This window comes from Ahaetulla prasina, chromosome 8 (genome assembly GCF_028640845.1).
Source record: "Ahaetulla prasina isolate Xishuangbanna chromosome 8, ASM2864084v1, whole genome shotgun sequence".
NCBI lineage: Eukaryota > Metazoa > Chordata > Lepidosauria > Squamata > Colubridae > Ahaetulla > Ahaetulla prasina.
Window position 1 is genome coordinate 77832414 of NC_080546.1, and position 25567 is coordinate 77857980.

At 45.5% G+C, this 25567-nt stretch overlaps 2 protein-coding genes across 4 annotated transcripts in view; one reads left to right on the plus strand and one right to left on the minus strand.

The window, feature by feature from the left end:
• Window positions 1-925: 925 nt before the first annotated feature.
• On the minus strand, window positions 926-21941 carry LOC131203474 (multifunctional protein ADE2). The gene is made up of 9 exons (XM_058193765.1): window positions 21626-21941; window positions 17597-17794; window positions 10149-10327; window positions 6411-6590; window positions 6196-6309; window positions 5138-5221; window positions 4455-4638; window positions 4136-4294; window positions 926-1429 (listed from the first exon to the last, which is right to left on the minus strand). The coding sequence occupies exons 1-9, from the start codon at window positions 21642-21644 to the stop codon at window positions 1263-1265; spliced, it is 1284 nt and encodes a 427-aa protein (XP_058049748.1). The 5' UTR covers window positions 21645-21941; the 3' UTR covers window positions 926-1262.
• A 504-nt stretch (window positions 21942-22445) lies between these two features.
• PPAT (phosphoribosyl pyrophosphate amidotransferase) overlaps window positions 22446-25567 on the plus strand; it is a 74057-nt gene continuing 70935 nt past the window's right edge. For 2 of the 3 annotated variants that reach the window (XR_009156401.1, XM_058193755.1), the window contains exon 1: window positions 22446-22985. Coding sequence is in view for 2 of the 3 variants with exons in the window: in XM_058193755.1 (XP_058049738.1) it covers window positions 22858-22985 (128 nt within the window). In the remaining variant the exon portion in view is untranslated. The remainder of the gene's footprint in view (window positions 22986-25567) is intronic. The other variant, XM_058193756.1, reaches the window with a different exon arrangement.

Sequence of the window (25567 nt, forward strand, 5' to 3'; positions counted from 1 at the left end):
ACCACAGCATGGCATTGAATTATTTTGATGTCAGTGATAAAGTTTAGTTTGGCTCTGTTCAAATAATTTTCTGCCTAACACTAAATTATGTATTTTGGAAACGCTTTCAAATTAGGAATTATTAAAACTGAACATTAAATGCAACAATAGCACCACAAATGCCATCAAAATGAATGGTTTTGGAATAAATTACTGGATGAAATCTAATGAAAAAGGGCAAGTTATATAGATACATACATCTGAATATCTACATCTCCCACTTTTCGACCAGGAGTTTCACACGGAACAGCAGTATGGTAAGGTTGCATGGCTGGCTCAACACCATCGTATCTTCCCTCTCTTAGCCCAGCAGCTCAACTGCTATATCGAAACTTTGCAAGGAATGCTTTTGTATGAATAATTGACAGGTATTCATTTTAATGTGTAGTTGATGGGTGGAACAGCATATAATTCTACTAAGAATAAGTAAAATATGTAGTTATAAAGTATTTTGCAGTTTTGTATTCTCTTGAAGATACATCTTTCCATTATAAGGTAAAGCTTAATGAAATTTAAAAGTCATATGCCTAACTTCAGTGGTGGCCAAACGATAGGTCTGCATATAACCACCTAAAAATGATGAGTAGTACTATAAGCCAAGCATTCAGTAGTTTTCCTGTGTACCATTAAGAAAATGAAGTCATGCCTCTTGGAAAGTCATGGGTGCTTCGTCACTAGATGTTTTAAACAGTAAGGGAGTTGGCCTGCTCAAAGCTATCTGAAGGTCAACTGTTAATTAGCTTTATATATTATCAGCTTTGTATTTAAAGTTAATTAAGCTTTGGTAAAACATTCCACACAAAAAATATTTTAATGTCTTGAATAACTTGTCATATATTTGATTTCACATGTGGGCCACATTCTAGAACAAAAGCAAACTGGTCCATTTATTAATGGCACTGATAGCTTTAATATAAATTTCAGGCGAATCACCATATGGGCATATTCTGTACAGGGTTACAAGTCAACACAGGTAATATTTCTCTTTAATAACCAGTCATGATGGATCGGTAAGATCTATTCTACCTCAATGCACATAGCTCTGCTTTCAAGTTACACTGTGCTAGAAAATACAAGATTAGTTGTCTACAATAGCTTAGAACACAAGAGGGCACCTGTACACTCTATCATAAAATAGATTTGTTTCCCATTAGTACTTATGCTAGGAATGATATGCCATCCAATTCTGGAAGTTGAAATGAAATGGTGGTTTAAGAATTAATCTATAAAATATATTCTCTCATCTTTTTGTCAGCCTGTTTTAGGGAGATCCATGTATTCAGAATGTTGGATCGCAGTTTGGCCCATACACAGTGGTCATTCAACCCAAAAATCTGAGCAGCAAATTGGGCAGCAGCTTCAGGAGAGAGAATTGTGGAACAGCCAAGACCTGTTAAAAAAAAGCAAGACAATTTTCATTTTTAAAGTGTGTGATTGTAATAGTATCACCATTTAGATAATCTTTAGTGAGTCAAGAAAAACTGATTATGTAATACAGAATATTTAACAATTCATACAGAACATTTCAGATGAATGTGGAAGACAAGATTCAAAAGTTCTCTTAAGAACTGAAACTTGTTCAAGTTAGAGAAGGAGCGTAGCTTTTTTGAAAGTTAATGTTTACTGGGTTTAACACAGCATGTTCTTTCTTTGTCTTGGCAAGTCTGCACCAGGATTGTGCAAGCTAAGTGTGAGCAAACCCCAGGTGACATTTGGCAGCAGCCCCCTCCCCCCTGCTGCATGAAACTTGCACAAGCAAAGCCTCAGTGTGCTCAAAACACTTCTTTATCTGTGCATCCCCCTCTGTGGATCAAGTGCTGAGAAATAACTACGCCTGTGGAGTCCCCTGCTTGCCATCGTGTGGTAACTGGGAGATTCAACATCTCTGACAGTCTCTGAGAGTACACAGATAGTCCCCAACTTACAACCATTTATTTAACGACTATTCAAAATGACAAAAACTCAACTTACGACTGGCCCTCACAATCACAACCCATTGCAGCGTGCCTGAAGTCATTATGATCAAAATTTGGGACTTGCCAGCTGGCATGAATTTATGTTTGCCGCATCCCAGGGTCATGTGATCACCATTTACCATCTTCCCAGGAATGTATATAGAAAATGGTAAATGTATATAGAAATAGTAAATTTAGAATCAAGTAACTCATTGATTCTAACTTTATCATTATTTTGAAGAGAACTACAGCTGATGGTAAGATTATGTCTTTACTTTCAAGTGTGTAAGGTAAAGGTTCCCCTTGCACATATGTGCAAGTCATTCCCGACTCTAGGGGGTGCTGCTCATCTCCGTTTCAAAGCCAAAGAGCCAGCGCTGTCCAAAGATGTCTCCATGGTCATATGGCCAGCATGACTAAACGCCAAAGGTGCACGGAACGCTGTTACTTTCCCGCCAAAGGTGGTCCCTATTTTTCTACCTGCATTTTTTACCTGCTTTCGAACTGCTAGATTGGCAGAAGCTGGGACAAGTAATGGGAGTTCATCCCATTTCGCAGCACTATGGATTCAAACCGCTGAACTGCCGACCTTCTAATCGACAAGACAAGCTCTGCGTCTTAGCCACTGAGCCACCTGCGTACAGCCAAATGTGTACTATCTCCCAAAAAATAATTTGTTCAAAGTATTCAATGATAAACCTTACCAGTAGGCATTCTCAGGGATGACCATATATCCTGGGCACCCCAATCAGCTGAGAGAGGAGGACAATTGACAACTGGATAAGCAGTGTTTCCGGACAACACGGGTCCCAAGCCATTGCTTCTCCCAGCCACTGCCACAAACACTGTGGGAATCCCATCCCCTGAAAACACAAACAAAAACGTATCAATGTGATAGAAACATGCTCACCCAAACCAGATTCTATATTAATTTTCATTTCTTAAAACAGGAACTTAACATTGAACTTTAGTGAACAATAGCTCACTAAAGTAGACAATTTAAGATAAATTTGAGTTAAGTACCTTCATATTCAGCTTTGATCCTCAGTGTTTCATCTGGTCCTTTGTGAGCAGAGGTCACTCGTAATTCACACGGCACACCATAACTGCCACATGCCTTTTTAATTTTTTCACAGTGACCAAGATCGGAAGTGGAACCCATGAGGACAACTACTCTGCCTTGTGTAGTTTGTGGTTTCAATAACAGCTAATAGAAAAAAAGATCAAAAGACAATTTAAAAGTGCGGAAAACAATTATATGGATTATCCATATCCGTATCTCCTAGATCGGGATGTCAAACTTGATTTCACTGAGGGCCACATCAGGGTTGTGTTTGACCTTGGGGGCTGGGCTGGGCGTGGCCAGCTTGGTGTCGCTTGGTTGTCTGTGGTGAGCCAATTGCTCTGCCAGTGAAAACGGGCTCCCGAACTCTGTTTTCAGCCGCAACAGCCTCCTGCTGCCCTCTGCCAGTGAAAACAGGCTCCGAACTCTGTTTTCAGCGCAACAGCCTCCTGCCCTCTGCCAGTGAAAACAGGCTCCGAACTCTGTTTTCAGCGCAACAGCCTCCTGCCCTCTGCCAGTGAAAACCTCAGAAAACAAAAAATGGTAAATGTATATAGAAATAGTAAATTTAGAATCAAGTAACTCATTGATTCTAACTTTATCATTATTTTGAAGAGAACTACAGCTGATGGTAAGATTATGTCTTTACTTTCAAGTGTGTAAGGTAAAGGTTCCCCTTGCACATATGTGCAAGTCATTCCCGACTCTAGGGGGTGCTGCTCATCTCCGTTTCAAAGCCAAAGAGCCAGCGCTGTCCAAAGATGTCTCCATGGTCATATGGCCGGCATGACTAAACGCCAAAGGTGCACGGAACGCTGTTACTTTCCCGCCAAAGGTGGTCCCTATTTTTCTACCTGCATTTTTTACCTGCTTTCGAACTGCTAGATTGGCAGAAGCTGGGACAAGTAATGGGAGTTCATCCCATTTCGCAGCACTATGGATTCAAACCGCTGAACTGCCGACCTTCTAATCGACAAGACAAGCTCTGCGTCTTAGCCACTGAGCCACCTGCATACAGTCAAATGTGTACTATCTCCCAAAAAATAATTTGTTCAAAGTATTCAATGATAAACCTTACCAGTAGGCATTCTCAGGGATGACCATATATCCTGGGCACCCCAATCAGCTGAGAGAGGAGGACAATTGACAACTGGATAAGCAGTGTTTCCGGACAACACGGGTCCCAAGCCATTGCTTCTCCCAGCCACTGCCACAAACACTGTGGGAATCCCATCCCCTGAAAACACAAACAAAAACGTATCAATGTGATAGAAACATGCTCACCCAAACCAGATTCTATATTAATTTTCATTTCTTAAAACAGGAACTTAACATTGAACTTTAGTGAACAATAGCTCACTAAAGTAGACAATTTAAGATAAATTTGAGTTAAGTACCTTCATATTCAGCTTTGATCCTCAGTGTTTCATCTGGTCCTTTGTGAGCAGAGGTCACTCGTAATTCACACGGCACACCATAACTGCCACATGCCTTTTTAATTTTTTCACAGTGACCAAGATCGGAAGTGGAACCCATGAGGACAACTACTCTGCCTTGTGTAGTTTGTGGTTTCAATAACAGCTAATAGAAAAAAAGATCAAAAGACAATTTAAAAGTGCGGAAAACAATTATATGGATTATCCATATCCGTATCTCCTAGATCGGGATGTCAAACTTGATTTCACTGAGGGCCACATCAGGGTTGTGTTTGACCTTGGGGGCTGGGCTGGGCGTGGCCAGCTTGGTGTCGCTTGGTTGTCTGTGGTGAGCCAATTGCTCTGCCAGTGAAAACAGGCTCCCGAATTCTGTTTTCAGCCGCAACAGCCTCCTGCTGCCCTCTGCCAGTGAAAATGGAGCTGGGGGGTGCATTCCACTCAAGCTCCGTTTTCACTGGCAGAGGAAAGCAGGAGGCCATTGCGGCTGAAAACAGAGCTGACCTCCACTTTTGCTGGCAGAGGCACCGCAAGCCAGTCCTTTGCTGTTTGTAGGGTGGTCCCGTGGGCCAGATGTAAGCACCCCCCTGGCCGGATCCAGCCCCCGGGCCTTGAGTTTGATACCCCGTCATAGATAGTTTCAGTACCTCCACTCTTTCAGCCACCCATTCAAAGTTCCTTTTCACCATTTGCAGTGCTTCAGGCGTCACTTCTTTGAGGTCGCGGTAAGACTAAAAGCACACACAAAAGAACAAAATATTACATATAAAATGCAAAAGTTTCACCTATCTCACGGGTGTCAAACTCGCTGTGTCATGTTGCTGTCACGTGATGTTTCTCCCTTCGTGGAGCTGTGGTGGGCGTGGCCTGTGCGTGACACATTTGGCCCACGGGCCGCCAGTTTGACACTCCTGACCTACCTCATATCTACATAAACTATCAATACTATAATTAACTGAAAAGTCCATACACATGTTTAGAATCTGGTTTAAACCAGAAGTCCAATGTAAGGATCAATAATGTGATTTATAAGTTGTTGATGTCTTCCCAATTCTTTTTGAAACCTCCAAAGTTTTAACTATCACTCAGAGGCAAGGCCATATGCTTATCTAGATTTCCTACATCAAGTCAGATAAAGTAATAATTTATGGTTATATGATTAATAAAATCATGCTTCACTATGCTGTAGCTAACATTTAACACATAATATCAATATGTGTTTACATCAAATAGTAGCCCCAGACTCAACAGCATATCTGAAGGGGGCTTTTCATAGCTCATTATAAAGTAAACAATATTTTGGAATATGAATTTTGCATTCACCCATTTCCTCTTATAGTTCAAATATATAGGTATTAATAACTATTATCTAAAAATGTGCATTATCATTGCCAGAACTATAATATAATAAGATTATATAATAATCTTTCACTATTTTAATTGAAATGTAATTAGGGATTTTATTTTTGGATACTTGAAATGTCTAACAGGAAACAAACAAATTAGCAGAAGGAAAGATAACTTAAGTTTTCCAATTTTAACTATAGAATTTGGCTTTCTCCCATTTTCTTTTCCAACTTCTGTTTCACATGAAGAAACAGAAGCTAAGAAGAACGGAAACAGGTTTCACACAGCACAGATATATATACCTTGTAAAATTGCAGTATTGGCTTATTTTCAGAATCTGCACTGAAAACAGAATTACCTGTTTGTCCTTTTGTTGCTTCCTATCTCCAGATGGCCACAGCCTCCAAGAATCATTATCAATGACATCAGCAAGGACAATTTCTTTGGTGGCTACATTAACACCAAACTCCACCTAAAAATGGAAACATGACACATGAAAGGAAAGATTAGTTGAATTTTAATAATTTCATCCCTTATTTTAAAAGCCAAGATCTAAAATACAAATGTACGTACTTTCAAATCCACCAGCGTACAATTCTGGGGCTGCCAGGCTTTTTCAAGTATTTCAAAAATAGCTCGGGTGGATTGGGCCATGATATCGACTTCTGTTTGTCCGATTTCAAGGCCAGCAAGCTTGAACTTAACTTCAATAATTTGCTCTTCAGACCACTGTGGATCGTTTGCGGCATCATCCTGTGATGAAAAGTGAGATTTTATTGAAATAATTGATATCTTCATTAGCGATACAAGTTCAACTTCTCCATTCCACACAGAAGCAAACAAGAGTTTTCATTGCACATTTAGTTGAGGGCAGTTCTGTAAGTGATCGTTTTGGGTGGATGGGCCTTTCTAATAGCTCTTCTTTCCTGCTTTATATAACCAGTAGACACCACTATAACGCTATGCATAACTTCTTTCAAACCAGGGGCCCCCAACCTCCTGTTCTGTCCCCCTTGCCTCAGTCCGAGCGATGACTTAATTAGCCAGCAATTATCAGCTCTGGCAGCAAACTAGCGAGCGTCTGCCAAGTGTCTCTGTTATCTCTCTTGATGCCGATGAGTCAACCAGGAACAAACAGTTATTCAGCTCAAGTTAAGCAGTTGATTTGCTTGCCACGAAGTAGTATAGTAGCCCTTGCTGCTTTTATATCCTGTGGGGTGTGGCTCCATGACTCAGCACTTCCTAGGCCTGCCCCACACCTGCTTCTGTTGTTCCCGCCTCTCCTGCCTACGAAACCTATGGTCCAGCCAGGCCTGATTGCCATCAGCCGGGTCTGGAGGCGTAGCCTGGGGGGGGGGGAAGAGTCAGGGGACGGAGGCCTCGTTATCTCCTCTACCTGGCTTGCCTCTGGCTCGTGGAGCTGAGCCAGGGAAGCCAGTGCTCCAGAGATAAGTCCTGATGGCCCTTCCCCCTCACTTTCCGAGTCACTTTCTGGCAGGGGCCCCGGCTCGGGGGGCGCAGACACAACACCTCCTGTCCGTGGACTGGCATCAGCCCGCAGCATGCCAGTAACCAGGCTGTGGAAATAAGCAAAGCCATCTGATGCATGCAGCACACGAAACCATGCCTCCTCTGGTCCACGGAAAAATCTTTCTCTAAAGAACCGGGCCCTGGTGCCCAAAAGGTTGGGGGCCACTATTTCAGAATACTATTTATACTATTCACTATTTGAGAATTTTTTGCAGAATGATATGATGTGGCTTCCTCTAACAGATGCTTCCCAATGCAGATGGGCAGACTAGATCACTCCTGCCAGAGGTCTAAAGAGAGAATGCTTTCAGACTGAAAAATAAGCTGCCTGAGTGTTACTGGGACACGATGGCTCAGGGGCTAGGATGTTGAGTTTGTCGATCGAAAGGTCGGCAGCTCGGCGGTTCGAATCCCTAGTGCTGCCGTGTAACAGGATAAGCTCCCGTTACTTGTCCCAGCTTCTGCCAACCTAGCAGTTTCAAAAGCACGTAAAAATGCAAGTAGAAAAAATAGGGACCACCTTTGGTGGGAAGGTAACAGTATTCCGTGCGCTTTTGGCATTGAGTCATGCCGGCCAGATGACCACGGAGACATCTTCAGACAGCGCTGGCTCTTTGGCTTTGAAATGGAGATGAGCACCACCCCCTAGAGTCGGCGACGACTAGCACATATGTGCGAGGGAAACCTTTACCTTTACCTGAGTTTACACTCAACACAAACAAAACATTTTTGAAATTATTACAGGCAGTTCTCAACTTACAATCACAACCGGGATCAAAAATTTTCGTTGCTAAACTAGGCGGTTAAGTGAATTACACCCAATATTACCAGAGTTGTTAACTGAACCACAGCACTTGTTAAGTGAATCAAGTTTCCTCATTGACTTTGCTTGTCAGAATCTGAGTAGGAAGTTTGCAAATAGCCTTCACTGGGACATTGCAACCATAGTAACTCCATGCCAGTTGCCAAGCTCCCAAGTTTGGGGATGCTGTGACGGTCATAAGCACAAGTTACAAGTCCTTTTTTCAGTGGTGTTGTAACTTCAAACAGTTGCTAAATGGATGTTTGTAAGTTGAGGACTACTTGTACACCAACACAGACTTTCCTAATTGACATGATACCTATGATTATCATCTAGGGTATGAATACAAAGGGTTTTTTTTAACAATTAAAAATAGGTTTTTAAAATATATAGTAGTCTAAGAATCAAGACTGCTTTTAAGGATCATGTCAGTGGTGGGATTCAGTTGGTTCGGGCGAACCGGTACTGTGTTTCCCTGAAAATAAGACAGGGTCTTATTTTCTTTTGAACCTCAAAATAAGGGCTGGGGGGGGGTCTTATTATATCAGGGGTGAAGAAGGCCCCGGGCAGCCTGTGCATTCACAGCCCGTTGCGCACCACCATCAAGCCCCTCCCCTTCCACGGTGTGTGTGTGTAGAACGCGAGCAGCTCGAAGGCACCAAGCCACGTGACTGCCTGTCCCCACCCCCCACCCATGCGCCTCCCAGGCCTCATGTCGAGCTGGTAGCCAATGCCGCCGGCGCCCACCACCAGCATCCACGTGGAAGCCGTGGCCTGGGCCAGCTCTCCCTGCACAGTCCAGCTCCAGTTGTCACCATAGAGTGAGAAGCACACTCCCAGAGTGACCGCTGCCCTGGCTGGGGGTTTGGAAGCCGCAGAATTTGAGGGAAAGAAAGAAGGATTTCTGCTGCTTTCCTTGCATGCAGCCAAAAGCAGAAGCAGCAGAAGTCTTTCTTTCTCTCCCCCAAACTCTGCCTCTGCAGCTTCCAAAGCCCAGCCAGGGCAGCGGCCACTCTGGGAGTGTGCTTCGCACTCTATGGTGACAGTCGCTGGAGGCCTCTCCTTCCCCCATTGCTCCTCTCCGCTCTGATCGCAGGTCCAGGTTACTCTTTCCAGGTGCCTGGCAGCGAGACACTGGGCAGTTGCGCTGAGGGCAGCCCCGACAGACACAGCTTGGCCAGCCCAGCCATGGCCAACGCTCCTCACCTGCGGCTAAGTCCCGGGGCAGCAATGCTTGTGCTAGGACTGCTGTGTCAGATGCCCGCTCTATGTGGACGTGGTGCCTGGGCGTGGGGGCATGAGCGGGTGGGCTGCCACCATGGCACAGGAGCAGGCGCTCGAGGTCTACGGTCGGTGCAGCGGGTGGCAAAAGGGACACAGGGGGCACAGGAGTTTGCAGGCATGTGGCTGCCTTGGGAGGGTTGGGGGGGGGAGGGACCTGTGTGCGTGTATGCGTGTGAGGGGGGGCTTATTTTCGGGGGAGGGCATATATTTAGGCCCACCCCAAAAATTAGTCTTGGCCTTATTTTCAGGACATGTCCTATTTTCAGGGAAACATGGTAGTTAAATTGGGGCCTGCCCCTCCCCGGAGTCCCCCCACAGCCCATTTTCACTCCCAGGAGGCTTCAGGGAGGCCGCCTAGGCCCAAAGCGGGATGCGGGGGGGCTCTGTGGTCCATTTTTGCTCCCAGGGGGGTGTAGGAGGCTGAGTGCTGCCTGTCACTCCCCCTGGCCATGCCCATGCCCACCCAGTCATTAGGTCAGAGAACCAGTTGTTAAAATTATTTGAATCCCACCACTGGATCACATATATATTGCAAAATTCTATCAGTACTGAGTGACTGTATTTGGAGGGAGAGGAATTGGTTTTGGAAGGCTTGGATTAGGATGCTTAACTGAAGCACATAATTAGCTTGAGATTCAAGCTTTCAAGAAGGTGATAATTATACAAAACTGTCAACTCCATTTCATGTTACCTACCTTATAAAACATCTCGATTTTAGGTGGATAAAATTTGTAGCCCTCTTCAACACCAGGATTTCTCTTCAGAAAAGAACCAGTGGCGATTCTCCTACAAACCCATTCAATTGGAATCATTTCGCAGTGAGCAGCCATAAATGCTGTTTCGCTGCATTTTCTCACAAAAGCAGTTTTAATGCCTGTAATAAAAAATTCTCATCAAAACAGACTTATATATCCTATCCTATCCCCTTCTCTCCCTCAGGCTTTCTAGCCCCTTCTCTCCATGAGGCCTGCCCTACAGAAGGCTGTCCTATGCTATCCCATTCTCTCCAAAGTTATTTTCAAGTTGAGAAGGGGAAGTAGGACATCTAACTAATTAGCATCAGAGCGTGTTATAATAATATAGGAAATACTAATGCTCTGATGGTCATTTCAAAAAATCCTTTCTTAGTGAGCACCTAGAACCAAGAGAAACATACGTGGCAAATTTCAAGTTTGTAGGCTTTACAGTGTTGGATTCGTGATTATGGTGTGATTTGTTTTCGCTCTTACATATATATATATAGATTACTTATGTGTTAGTATTTGATTTCATGCTGTGGGAAAATCTATTATTTCCTCATTCACTATCAATCATGCAGGTGGCAGCATGTTTATGATCTTGCCAAAGCTCCAAAACTAAGCAGAGTCAGGTCTGGTTGGCATTTGACTATGAGAGAACTTCCAAGGAACCACAGGAGTACAGATTAGACTACAAAGTTAAAAAACAAGTAACATCCATTCTGATGCAATGAAACAATTTTAATAGCTTCATGAAATCAGCAGAAAGCATGCCTGAAAAGAAACTTCACTTTTTTTAGGAAATGCAATCCTATTACCAAAACTATATTTAGTCATACAAGAGATGAATGAATAGACATGAATGGATACCCACAATCTGTGGCTATAGGTATTTTTTTCCTCTTTTTGTGCTAAACGCAGCAGTTTTATTTGTTAATGAGGCAGGAAGGCAGTAATAAATTAGAGGTTTACCACAGAATATTAGAAAATGTTGCAACACTCCATGGGGGGAAAAGTTGGAACACAAGAAAGGATTCCATCCTGTTAATTTTTAATCCTTAAACTTACTCAAAGCAATATTTCTTCATAACATACTAATGTGAGGCAAGGTTTGGCAATACAACCTAATAAACTGATGCAAACTGATGCTTTTTGGTAATCAGTAGCCTGCAAAACTTAACTTTGATACGCAATTTTTGACATACAGTGCAAGGATGATAATTTCAAGCCAATGTTAACTTTCATGGCTGAGGGGGTAAAAACTCTAACAAATCACCCTTTAGGGTTTTAAACCAAGTTATTAAAACTTGTGCAACGTTAATAGGGGAAAAAAATCACAGCATAGATCAGTGTTGGCACTGAGTGCTGAAATGGGAGCGTGTGCATGCGCTTGGGGGAGCACTCTGAACTGGAAGACCAGCTCACCAGCGCACATGCATGGGAGTGCCGGAAACCAGAATAGTAGTTCCCCGACGTGTATGTGTGCATCTGGAAGCTGAGTTTCCACTTTCTGGCATGCGCATGCGCACCAGTCACCTGGTCTTCCAGTTTCTGGCGCGCATGCGCGCCAAGGAGCTGCTCTTCCAGTTTCCAGTGCTCCCGTGCATGTGAAGACCAGCTGGCTGGCGCACATGTGCACGATGGAACCCTGGAAGAGCAATAGGTGATAGCTGGAGTTCCTGGAGAGATAGCTCTGCATGCCACGTCTGGCACACTTGCCATAGGTTTGCCATCATTGGCATAGATCGTAAGAAATCATAGCAAAAGAGCATGAATTCAAGGCCTGGGTTAGCCATGACAGCCAGCTGGGTGACCTTAAACCAGTCTCTCAGTTTAATTTGCCTCACAAAGTTTTGTTGTGGGGAAAATAGGAGCAGGAGGGGATAGGCTCTGCGCATGCGCGAGGATGGCGGTTTACTAGAGGAGCTCGGATCGGCGTGGGGTGCTTTTCCTGAAATGGGGGACTCCTGATGACTTACCAGGCTGCTCCTGTCCCTCGGTGTGCTGCATCATCTACTTGGCAGCCGCAGGAGAGGTCTTTTGGCCCTCTCGGATGTGCGGCAGCCAAGAACGGGCCGAGGGAAGAGCGGCGGACCGGTTGGTGGTGGCCATTTTTGGGGACGCGAGGGAGGCGAGGGAGGCCTGCTGCTGCCTGTGCTGATTGCAGGCCTCGATTTCGGCCCGGCTCCAGCCGATTCCAGCGGCGATGAGAATTCGGCCCGATTCCAGCTGGGGCATGGATTCCGGCCCGTTCGCCTGGTCGTGGGCCCGCCAGCTCCATCGGCGCTTTGTTGCGCCTGGCGAGGCCTTGTGGGCCGCGAGGCGCCCGTCCAGCGGCGTCCAGTGTTCCGCGGCCCCATCGGTTCCATCGGCGGCGGGCGTGGTGAGGCCGTGGTCGGAGATGAGGCCGGAGGCAAGGCTATGGTTTGGCTCCTCTTCTGGCACTTTTGGCACATTACATCGTGCTTTGTTCATCTGCCTTTTGCTGTATGGCCTGCCTTCCTCCCCGGACTTTTGACCATCAAAGCTGGGTCGTCAGGTATTTATACCCACGGGTTCCTGGACTGGACTGGACTGGACTGGATTGGACTATGGACTATGAACAGACTGACGGCCATTTCTACCTTATTAAGACCTTCTGTAGAAACATTTTCCATAGGTTTACCATGGAGGCTGCCGCCTGTTTACCTGGGCTTATCATCTTCATCTGGTTCCAGCTTTATTTGTCCTCTTTGACATCTGGACATCCGTTGGAGGATCCATCTTTAACGCCTTACCATCTGGGATGTTACCATCTTAGCACCCTCACCGATTCGTACTTTTCTATGCTACGCTGCACATGAACTCTGCGCCTGCGGTGCCCCCGCCGCAGGAATGGCCCGTCTCACTACCAAGGGCCGGCCTCAATGACGGGTCTTGGGACCCACAGAGGTGGCATGCGAAGAGGAAGAGCCTTTGGGGTTTTTTAGATAGGGCATTTTTATGGGGTGGGAGGGTTAGGGCGGGTGTTGGGGGTAGCCCGTCGGGAGGGAAACCAGTCCTCGCGCTCGTGGCGATTATTTAGTGGGTTCGGAGGTTATGGGGGAATGTGTTCCTTTTGTGAGGGTGGTTCCATTTGCACGGTAAGTGGGAGGGGCAGATATGGCGGAAGGGGGATCGACGGTCTAGGGGTCACGCGTTCGATGTCTGCAAGCGATCGCGTGCCCCGATCCCTCTGACTTTTCCCGTTCCCCGGATGGTCAAGACCCTCAGAGCCTGGGCCTTCGTCTTATGTTATGCAACGCACGGTCCGTGGCCAATAAGGCCCCCCTAATACACGATCTTATCCAGGGGGGCGCCGCGGATCTTATAGGCGTTACGGAGACCTGGTTGGGCACTGAAGGGGGCGTGCCCCTGGTCGAAATGTGCCCACCGGGTTTCCGTGCATTCCATCAGCCGAGGGCCCAGGGTAGGGGTGGGGGGGTGGCGGTTGCTATTAAAGAGAGTCTAGAGCCGAGGGAGACCACTGTACCTCAGATTGCCGGGTGTGAATCCCTCTTTGTGAGATGGGGTCATAGGTGTCAGATGGGCTTGCTGGTCACGTACCTGGCTCCTTGCTGCGTGACAGCTGCCCTGCCTGAGCTCCTGGAGGTGCTTGCCGGGGTGGCAGTGGAGACCCCCAAACTTTTAGTCATGGGGGACTTTAACTTGCCATCTGCCGGCTCGTCATCGACAGTGGCTCGGGAGTTCATGGCTTCCATGACGGCCTTGGACCTGACTCAAGTAGTTGATGGCCCCACTCACATCGGGGGTGGCACTCTGGATCTTATTTTTATCTCTGGTCAGTGGTTGAAGGATCTGGATTTGAGAGATGTAGTCATAGAACCTTTGTCATGGTCAGATCCCTCTCCTTCGCCTGGACTTTCTGACCGCCACTCAACACCGCAGGGAGACGGAACCACAACGTTGGTTCCGCCCCAGGCGCCTGATGGACCCGGAGAGGTTCCGGACGGAGCTTGGGCCACTTCCTGAGGGTCTGGCTCACGGCACGGCAGAGGAACTAGCCGCAGCCTGGCAACGGGCTGCGGCTGGGGCTTTAGACCGTGTCGTGCCTCTGCGGCCTCTGACCCGGCGCAGATCCCAACCGGCTCCTTGGTTCTCCGAGGAGCTGAGGGGGATGAAACGCCGGAGAAGACGCCTAGAGAGCTCCTGGAGGTCTAGCCGTTTAGAAGCTGATCGGACACTAGTTAGGTCCTATACTAGGACCTACCTAGTGGCACTGAGGGAAGCGAGGCGTTCCTACGCCTCCTCCCTCATTGCGTCGGCAGATAACCGCCCAGCCGCCCTTTTTGGGGTGACCCGTTCCCTCCTTCACCAGGGGGAGCGGGATGACCCGTTGCAGGGACGTGCTGAGGAGTTTAACGGTTATCTATACGATAAAATCGTTCAGCTTCGAGACGGTCTAGACCAAAATTGCGGCGATTCAGATGAGGCGTCTGAGGGTGGTCTTGGTGACATTTTTTGGGATGAGTTTGACCCTGTGGCTCCCGAGGACATGGACAGGTTGTTGGGTAGGCTGAATGCCACCACGTGTTTACTGGACCCGTGCCCCTCCTGGCTGGTGCTGGCCACTCAGGAGGTGACACGAGGCTGGCTCCAGGCGATTATGAGTGCCTCCTTGTTGGAGGAGTCTTTCCGGCCGCCTTGAAAGAGGCGGTGGTGAGGCCCTCCTCAAGAAGCCCTCCTGGACCCGGCTGTCTTAGGTAATTATCGTCCGGTCTCCAACCCGCCATGGCGAAGGTTGTAGAGAGTATGGTGGCATATCAGTTTCCTCTGCACCTGGATGAAACTGTCTATCTAGACCCGTTCCAGTCCGGTTTCCGGCCCGGTTACAGCACGGAGACGGCTTTGGTCGCGTTGGTGGATGATCTCTGGAGGGCCAGGGATAGGGGTTGTTCCTCTGCCCTCGTCCTATTAGACCTCTCAGCGGCTTTCGATACCATCGACCATGGTATCTTGCTGCGCGGTTGGGGGATTGGGAGTGGAGGCACCGTTTATCGGTGGTTCTCCTCCTATCTCTCCGACCGGTCGCAGACGGTGTTGACAGGGGCAGAGGTCGGCCCCGAGGCGCCTCACTTGTGGGGTGCCGAGGGTCGATTCTCTCGCCTTCTGTTCAACATCTATATGAAGCCGCTGGGTGAGATCATCAGTGGCTTCGTGTGAGGTACCAGCTGTACGCTGATGACACCCAGCTGTACTTTTCCACACCGGCCACCCCAATGAAGCTATCAAGTGCTGTCCCGGTGTTTGGAGGCCGACGGGTCTGGATGGGGAGAAACAGGCTCAAGCTCAATCCTCCAAGACTGAGTGGCTGTGGATGCCGGCATCCCGGTACAGTCAGCTGAGTCCTCGGCTGACTGTTGGGGCGAGTCATTGGCCCCGATGGAGAGGGTGCGCAATCTGGGCGTTCTCCTGGATGAACGGCTGTCTTTGAAGACCATTTGACGGCCGCCTCCAGGAGAGCTTTTCACCAGGTTCGCCTGGTGCGCCAGTTGCGCCTTTCTAGACCGGGATGCCTTATGCACGGTCACCACGCCTCGTGACGCCTCGCCTGGATTACTGCAATGCTCTCTACATGGGGCTCCCCTTGAGGGGCATCCGGAGGCTTCAGTTGGTCCAGAACGCGGCTGCGCGGGTGATAGAGGGAGCCCCGTGTTACACCTATCCTGCGCAGACTGCACTGGCTACCTGTGGCCTTCCGGTGCGCTTCAAGGTGTTGGTGACAATCTTTAAAGCGCCCCATGGCATAGGGCCGGGCTATTTACGGGACCGCCTACTGCTTCCAAATACCTCTCACCGACCCGTGCGCTCCCACAGAGAGGGACTCCTCAGGGTGCCGTCAGCTAGGCAGTGCCGTCTGGCGACACCCAGGGGAAGGGCCTTCTCTGGGGCTCCCACCTCTGGAACGAACTCCCCCCAGGACTTCGTCAACTTCCGGACCTCCGAACCTTTCGTCGCGAGCTTAAAACGCACTTATTCATCTGCGCGGGACTGGATTAGATTTTAAAGTTATTGGTTTTAAGGGGTTTTTTATTATTTATATTGTTTTTAAATTAGGCAATAGAATAAGTTTTTTAATTGTTGTTTTTTAATTTGTATTTATATGTATTTTAACTGCCTGTGAACCGCCCTGAGTCCTTAGGGAGATAGGGCGGTATATAAATTTGAAAAAAAAAATAAATAAATAAATAAATAAATAAAATAAATGTTGGATATGTTTGCCACTTTGAGTTATTTGTAAGAATAAAAAAGGTGGGATATAAATAAATGAATGAATAAATAGATGCAGTGGCAGGGAAATGCATACGTAATATTACTAGGTGGTATTAAACCACTTTTTCAAAGTTTCTACATAGGAACATAACCAGGTCTTGTTTTTGGGGTGGTTCTAGAATTAGCATGGGCTTGATGTGCTATGAATGTCCTCTAAGTCAGGAGTCTCCAACCTTGGCAACTTTAAGCCTGGAGGACTTCAACTCCCAGAATTCCCCAGCCAGCAAAGCTGCCTGGGGCATTCTGGGATTTGAAATCCTCCAGGCTTAAAGTTGCCAAGGTTGGAGACCCCTGCTCTAAGTGATCTCAAAAAGAGCCCATTGATTTAGAGCTGTAAGCCAACTTCTTGGCCCTACACAGAAAAAACCTCCTTGAGCCGTTCTACATATCTTCTACAACCAGCCAGATATCTCGGTCGTGCAATGATCCCAAAATTCAAAAATGCCTCTTCTTTAGCCAGATTTGGTGCCCTTCCAACAGCCGTTACAGAAGAAAGATACAAATAAATCCCCTTCAACGGAGATTGTGTTCATGCGGTGGTGGAATAATTGAACTGACAGAATATGTTATGCTCTATTGTCTTCTCTATGCAGTCGCAAGCCAGGAATAATTATCTCCACTTTTACTAAATACCCTGAACATTCCAATTTGTGTCATGTCAAAATGTTATTACCTGACTAGGGCTACAAAGTTGGAAAACCCAACTTAGGTTTAAAACAGCCAATAATAAGCACTTAAAACATGTTTTCCTCACCAATCCATTTGGAAGTATATGTTAAATTCCACTGCTTAACTTTCCAATAACTTCTTCCAATGGCTGTCAATGTTACTTAATGATATAATGGACAAGTATTTAATATGACGTATGTATGGAGAAATTAACTTGTATTTTTTTAATGTGAAAGGAGTGTTACTGGTGTGTTCTTGAAAGTCCTATGTTCCTTCAGCATATAGTCACAAGATCTCTGAATTATAATAAAACCAAGAAAAATTACCATGCAAGTTTCCTATAGCAAAAATAGTTTAGTAAGGGCATTATTGCTTTATATACAGGGTTAGTCTCCTGCATGAGGGTTAACTTTTCCACCACCTACCAGATTCTTGAAGCAATTGGAACACACAAGATGTTGTTGTATTTGAGATTGCAGCCTTCCCTTCCATGATGTTTTTTCTAGCTGCATTTCCAGCAGTTATTTGGTCTTTTGATTGCAGCAGAACACATCCTGGGTAATTCAGCAATTCGTAAACTTCTTTTGTTTTTCCCTCATTTACTTTTTTGCCCAGTTTAAGTTCTGGAGAAATAATTGGGGAAGGGAGATATTTTTACATCATGAACATAAATGAAAACAAGGCACTGAATTTTTAAAAAGTTTACAAAGTTGTGCACATTTACTAAGAAATTTCTACTTTATTTAGGGCATCTTAAATTTGGGAAGTATTCTACTGTCTGCAATTTAACACTTTTTTTGAATATCAAAGGCCACTAGTCATTCCTTTTGTTCACCAAATGCCTTGTTTGGCCATGTCTTTATTCTCAGAATGTGTTCTTGTGTCAAACTTAGCCATTTTTTTTTCAAAAAAGACCCACTATGCCTTAGCATGAGCTGTGAGTGTGGTGAGCTTGTTTTGGTGTTGCTTTTAACTGATAGAGGGGAAAAAGAGAGAGAAAGAGAAAACCATCTCACCCTATAAGAAGCCTGCTGAGAAGGAAACAAGAGTTGGAAGTCTTTTTAGTTTCTATGGTAACAAATGGATCGCTGAATGCTATTTATTAAATAATCCAGATAGCCATGCAGAGTAACTCTTTCTATACTTTTCTTGTGCTGTCTGTTCACTTTCCAAGCTGTGGTAATTCTCCACATACACTTATGAAGAAAAATAAGTCTATATTAATCTTTAACTTTTTGCCCTGTTTCAGGACAAAATGAGAATATCTGCTAAATTTCTTCTATTTACACAAGGACAGTTCACCCATTGAACTGTGACTTCTGTATTCCAGTTTACTCTTTCCTTCAACGTGAAATATCAACTCTTTTTCCTTTGAACCAAGCAAACATGGCTGTAATCACTGTATGTTGTATTCTTCTTGCAAGAACTTTTTAGGGGGGCACCCTTGATTGATTTAAGGCAAGAAGACATTCAACCTCACATGTCTTTAAGATGTTGAACTACCATCAGCTTTTATTATGTGGGGCCTCTCTTCGCATTTCAGGGTTTATACAGAGCAGTTCTTGAAAAAAGGGAGGAGTTGTTTTGTTCTTAAACTGAGTTAAGTCTAGTTTAGAGCTTACACTATAGTTTTTATTACCATCCCAAAGTCCTGGGCAATTGCTACTAATTTTCAGGAGTCATAATCATCTATCGCTCTGGGGACCACAAAAATCCCTTGAGCCTTAGAATAACCCCCTATAAGGACCACTAAATTTGCCAGTTGTGAGTAAAGGAGTGAGAATGGTGTAGCAGGGAACTTAAGCATCTTTGCCTTGCCTTTTTCTCTTGACTCAAATGTTATTCCTTTAATGACTCTATTTGCTAGCAAGAAAGCAGTAAGATAGAACTCTAAATGCACAAATAATTTGTAATAGACAGGCACAAGAGGGCAACAATATATATTAAACATTTCAAGATGAGGTGGATAATATTTTGCATGATAACTTGAATTTAAGCAGTTTCTTGAGTAGCCACACTTAACAAAATTCTTCCTTCCAAGACATAAAATTATTACTTTCCATAAAGTTATTGTTATGGTGATGAAAGTAGTATTTCATAAATAAAACACTACTATGACATTTCTGACAGGTGAAACTGTGTAGTGCTAACTTATTATTGATGCTTTGGTGAAAGTTGATTTCAAGTTTACATTCATTGTCCCCATTAAGATTTCTACAGGATTATCCTTAGTCATAAATAGCTAGGTAACAATGGGTTCATTAAAAAAAAAGTATAGAGAGGATTTATATCTAGATAGTACATCTAGAATACTTAATAAACAGATCATTCATTTCTGCAACCACTAAGTCTTTCCTGGAAAAATAAAAGTTTAAAAAGCAACAATAGCAACTATATATATCAGAATCTTCCAGTGATAATTTTAGGAAAACAAATATAAAGAGGTTTAGAGATATCTCTGTGTTTTACTAAAGATTATGATAAGTTATGAGCAATAGCTAGATTTTATGTAAAAAACTAGTTATGAGAACCAAGGGAAAAAATGTAACTTGAACATCATTTCCTTCGGTATTACGTTTTAAATCTCTGGACAGATTTCTGATATGTTGTCAATCCAACTTTTCCTCCCTAACTCCATTCAACTTTTTTTAGCAGCTTGCTTAACAATATTACCTAAGACATCTCAAAGATTTGCAAAATATTGTGAACTTTGAATTGACTAAGATATTGTTTTAATGTAGATGTTGGAAATCTTCACATAAATTTCTCCAGTCTTCTGAGAAGCTGTCCATCCAAATCTTAAAGTGATACATACAAAATCTGATACTGGGAGAATATGCATAAGAGAACCAAATTCGGTTGTTCTGATAGGTAAGATAGATCATATATATTGCAGGTGATCTGTATTTGAAGCTTCATATTGCTAAAATTAAATACCATACATACATACATAATGGGAGACTTTATCAGGCTGTAAAATTTTCATAATTACAAGAGGAAAGTCCAACAAACACCTTGCCTTTTGGATCCTGAATATGGTATAACGAACGCGATAGCTAATGAATAGTAGAGGCAGAAGCACCAATCACATCTTGAGTGAATATAAAATACAGGTAGTCCTTGACTTACATCCAGAGTTGAGGCCAGAATTTATGTTGCTAAGGGAAAAAAGATAATCACAGGACACTGCAAGCGTCCTAAATATGGACCAGTTGTCAAGCATCCGAATGTAAATCATGAGACCACGGGGATCCTGCAACGGTCGTAAGTGTAAAAAATGGCCATAAGTCACTTTCCACTTGTGTTGTAACTCGGGTCACTCAATGAATGGTTGTAAATCGAGGACTACCTGCACATGGCAGTTTCCCTCCAGTCTGCATAATGCATTCAACCCAGAACCCAAATTGAGAATTCAGCATATCTCAAATATTTGAATGGCTTAATTCATGTCCCATTCTAGCTGAAACCAAACATAGGAAATTAAACAGCTGAAGCAAAATAGGAATGTCTTTTGTGTCCAACAAGTTTTCAAAACATCTTAAACTCCTAGATTAAGGGACCATAACTGCCAGCATCTCCAGCCAGCATAGGCCTACCGATCCCAACAGCTCTGGAGGCCCCCAACCTGACAGACAAGGGATTGTGTTGCACACATTGCAATGCAATCACACTGGAAGTCCCAAAGGTGCTTTTTCAGGAGGCAACTGGACTTTCTTTTCTGGTCATTCCAGTCTCATCCAAAGAAGCTTCTTCAGCCCTGACTGGATGGTGAGGAAACAAGGGTTTATATTTCTTGCAGAGAGCTGGTCATTTGCATCCTTTTAGAGAAGGTCCTTGAGGCCACCTGGAGAGTTATCACATTGGAACCCTTCATGGAGTCCTAGATAAGAGGGGCAGGTCAAAAATAAAAAAGAGGATTCCCTTCTAACTCCCTTGCTGGATGAGATAAAGGTAGATCTCCGCACCCACAGGCAGGAAGGGAATCCTTTTTATTATTATTATTGTTATTTTTGACCTGCGCCTCTTATCTAGGACTCCACGCACAAGGGGATGACGAATGGTTCCGATTGTGATTCGCCTTGCAATGCATGCAATGCAAAATCTCTGTCTACCACTCTCAAGATGGGGAACCCTCCAGAGCAGGGGTCTCCAACCTTGGCAACTTTTAAGACTTGAGGACTTCAACTCCCAGAGTTCCTCAGCCAGCTTTGCTGGCTGAGTAACTCTGGGAGTTGAAGTCCACAAGTTTTAAAAGTTGCCAAGATTGGAGACCCCTGCTCCAGAGCTCACTTTTTACACACACACGCACAAAAAGAGTTACTTCTTTCGAACTCCGGCAGGGAAGGCGAAACCCGCCAAGGGCCGGGAAGAAGCAGCGGCGGCGGCGGCGGTTCCCTCAGGCGCCCCACATGGTGCCCAGCGGCCAGCGGCGCTTTTCCCCCGAAGCCACTCACCTGAATGTATCGGCGGCATGGCAGCGAAGGGAGCGGAGGTCCTGGACGCCTGAAGAAAAAGAGAAGAAGACAAAAAAGTAGAAAAGCGAAAACACCGGTGAAGAGGAGAAAGCGCAGCGCGACGCCACCTGCCCAGAAAAAGCCCAGCGCGCTTTCCCAGAAGGAGGAGGAAGGAGGGGGAAGGTGTGAGACCCAGAACACTCTCGGGGGTGCCGAAGAACTGGCGGCGGGGCCGCGTCAGAAGAAGAAGGGGCAGCGGCGGAAGGGGCCGGCGAAGCGGGAGGGTGGAGATTATTATAGCAGCCGAGGCCGCCAATGGCCGCGGCTGGCGCGCTGGGGTGGCGCCCCAAAGTGCACCACCCCGAGCGCATTCTTCCTCCCACCCGACCTGGGGAGTGGGGCGAAGGAAAGGAAAAGGGAGGGAGGCGGTTCGGCGGCTACCTCGGCCTTCCAATCTGCGAGAAGCTTCCACCTCCGCCCCTCCGCCTTTGGGCCAGCGCTGTGAACCCAGGAACGTGGGAAGCGAAGTTGCGCCTTTCCCCTTCCTTCCTTCCTCTCCCCTTGCGCGCCCGCGCTGTTTTCCAGGATTTTTTCACTCCCTCTCTGTCCCAGGCCCGAGGCCGTTTGGCGCCAAAGGTTCGCCTGCGGAGCCGCTCCGCTTTAAAGTCGCGTTCTGCCCCCCCCCTCAAAAAAAAGCGGGCCGCCCTCAGCTCAGAACTGTTCTTCCCACCACCACCATCACGAGACCCGACCCGGCCCGGCCCCAAAGTGCGAAAAGTTAAGAAAAACACACACACACACATCAAATTTAATACGCGGCTGAGGAAAAATGGAACAGATGAGGTGGGGGGGGGAGAGAGAGAGAGAGAGAAAAGTTCCGCTGCAAAACTTTTAAAACATTTCGACGAAAGAAAGCGGTCGGTGAAAGGGCGCTTGTTCCTTCCCGTTCCCCCGCCTCCAGCGCGCGACTCCCCCGCAGGCGGCGCTTCCTTCGCTTAGAAAACAACCCGGCCTGCCGGCCGCCCCCTCCCCATGCGAGCGACTGTGTATGTATGTAAATAAGGCGGGTGGGAATCAGGGGCGCGGGCGCTGCAACCACCGAGCCCGCCTCCTCCTCCTCCTCCTCCTCCTCTTTTCCCACAAACTCAGGCGGCGGTTCCTCAAGCGACAAGCAAGCGGGAGCAGCTCGGCGTGTAGCATCCGCGCAGTCACACGTGTTGGCCTGGCGAAGCATGGAATTCGAGGAGCTGGGCATCGGGGAAGAATGCGGCGTCTTCGGCTGCCTGGCCGCCGGCTTGTGGCCCACCGAACTGGATGTGCCCCATGTGATCACGCTGGGGCTGGTGGGGTTGCAGCACAGGTAGGGGGATCCGGGGAGAAGGGTCTGAGCCCCTCCGGCCTTTGAGGGGCGGGAAACAGAGGGAGGAATGCGGTGGGATTTAAGAGTTTGAAGCCGGCGTTGGTTCGCTGCGGTCTTGCTCTGATAACAACTCAGGCACTTGCTTAGGATGTATGTAAACCCCCCCCTTCCATATGCATATTTGCACTCTGCGCATGCACAAGATCCTTGCTACCAAGTAAATTGGTGCAGAATCGGCACCCTGAGGTCTTCCTGTTTGGCTGCTGCCGTTCTGTCCCTGATTCCCCCCCCCCCCCAAAAAAAGAGAGAGCATGCCGTGTAGGTAAAATTAAAATGTAACTCGGATTATTACAAAAGATCCTAACCCTTCCTCAAACTTCCAGAGCTCATCCTGTTTAGAGTTTACAGGTGCTTCTTGGAGAGCTTCAAACTGGCTGAAAAAAATCTGTATCTCGGTGCCTGAATTGGGATGGCATGGTCCTCTTCCGTTTACTTGGCTATGGGTCTATATAGCAATCTTTTAAGAGTCTTGCTGTAGAGTATTGGACACAATACTCTTGGTAAGATGGTTTACTCTTGTTTTTAGCTATGGTAAAGCATAAAAACAAAATTTGGATAAAGGCACTGCACGGGTTTGTTTGGCAACATATCCACCCCTTGCAGACTCTGCCCATAATCCTTTCCTGCTGCAGTATGTTTGTTCTGCCTACTCTACCCAGAAACATCCAACAAGATACAACCTCACCCTCACTTGCCCATCCTCCTTGTTTGCAAACACATGCTCAACTTATTTACTTCATATCTGTGCTTTATTTTATATTGGGTTTTCTGTAATCCGATGCCTTTTTCAAAATTCTTGACGCTGCTGGCTGGGGATGTTGATAGTTTTAATCCAGCATATCTAGAGAGCATTAGTCTGGTCTACATCTTTTTATCCTTGTTTCTCTTGCCTGCTAAAACTTCCGTATGCCTTTCTTCATGGAGTGATAAGCTTCTAGATTCATCTTAGATCAATTTGCTCTCAACTTCTTCCTCCCCACTTAGAGGATTGTGACTGCTGAGCTAAATAGAAACCACAATTTTCAACCCTTTTAACAGAGTTAAATAATCTAAGGATGTATTTCTCTAAATTTGTTCCCATCCAATGTTTAGCTACTTTTGCCAGCTGCCTGCAAATTTGGCAGTTTGGCTCTCACCAGGTTCAAGGTTGCCTTGGCCTTCCATTCTTCCGAGGTTGTAAAATGAGGACCCAGATTGTTGGGGGCCATATGCTGACACTCTAAACCACTTAGAGATGTATAAGTATAAGTGCTATTGCTATTTCTTGGGAAGTAGCTATGCTAAATTGGGTTCTTGAATAATGATTCAAAGGACTATGTGTCTCTAGGATTTACTTATTGTTTAAGTGGGGTCATGTCTCCACCTCTCAATGTGACTGTGATGCCCCTCGACAAAATATCCACCACATTGTGTCCAAATGTCCATCAAGAGCTTATACTGGCCCAATGTCTGATTTTTTTTAACATAGACCACCCTGTCCTTGAATGGCTGGGTGGACTGGACATTAATATTTGAACCACTATAAGTCCATGTATTTGCCATACGCTAAATAAATAAACTTTTTTAAAAAACTCCCTAGACTGCACAGGCACAACAGTCACTTTCTTGGCAAAAAAAGAATATTACATTGCAGTAGCAAAACAACTCTTCAATCATACCCCTACATTTGCATCTCAAAAGAAATAATATTGCCTTAGTGACAGACCTGTTTTTCCATCTCAGGAAACTTCCTTCCTCTCATCCCCAATATTATTAACTTACTTTTAAAGTTTTCCTCCTGCTTTGATAGTAACAGTTTAAAGTATCAACTTGCCAGGTTATATACAGAGTAGCTATCCCTGCACCTAGTACGTATGTTACATAAATTGGTGGGTTAACATTAAAATTGTTTGTTTAACTCTATGCAGGCACAGACAGCAAAGCAACTGGTTTCCTGCTTTTATCTTTCCGCTTTTAACTAACTATAAAGACTTATTACACACAGAGCTAAATTCATAGTAGGTAATATTTAACTATAGTTGAGGTAAGTAAGGTAATTTTAACAATGGTTCTGGCTCCTTTTCCATCACTCTTGAAACACCCTGATGACCCAGTTTGGACATAGAACTGTATAAATTCTGAACACTTTCGCCTTTTGTAAGCCTTTCTAACAATGCAGGTGGGAAAAGACACCAGGATGTAACATAGGCAGGTTTCAGGTGGCAAAACACACCAGGATGTCATATATCAATAAAACTTAGTTGGTAAATCTAGATTAAAGATATATGCAAAAAAAAAAAAAAATCAGCCGGGACAAGCCATTGTCCCAACACATGGAGCACAGAAGATTTGTAAAAGTTGATGGAGGCATTACAGGTAGTTTTCGGTTAATGACTACTGATTCAGTAGACATTTAAACTTACGTTGGCATGAAATGAGTTGTATATATGACCAGTCTTTGAAATCCTGACCTTTGCAGCTTCCTTGCAATCACATAGCAATAGCAACAGCTGGCAAGAAGTTAGAAGTTGCAACCAAATGAG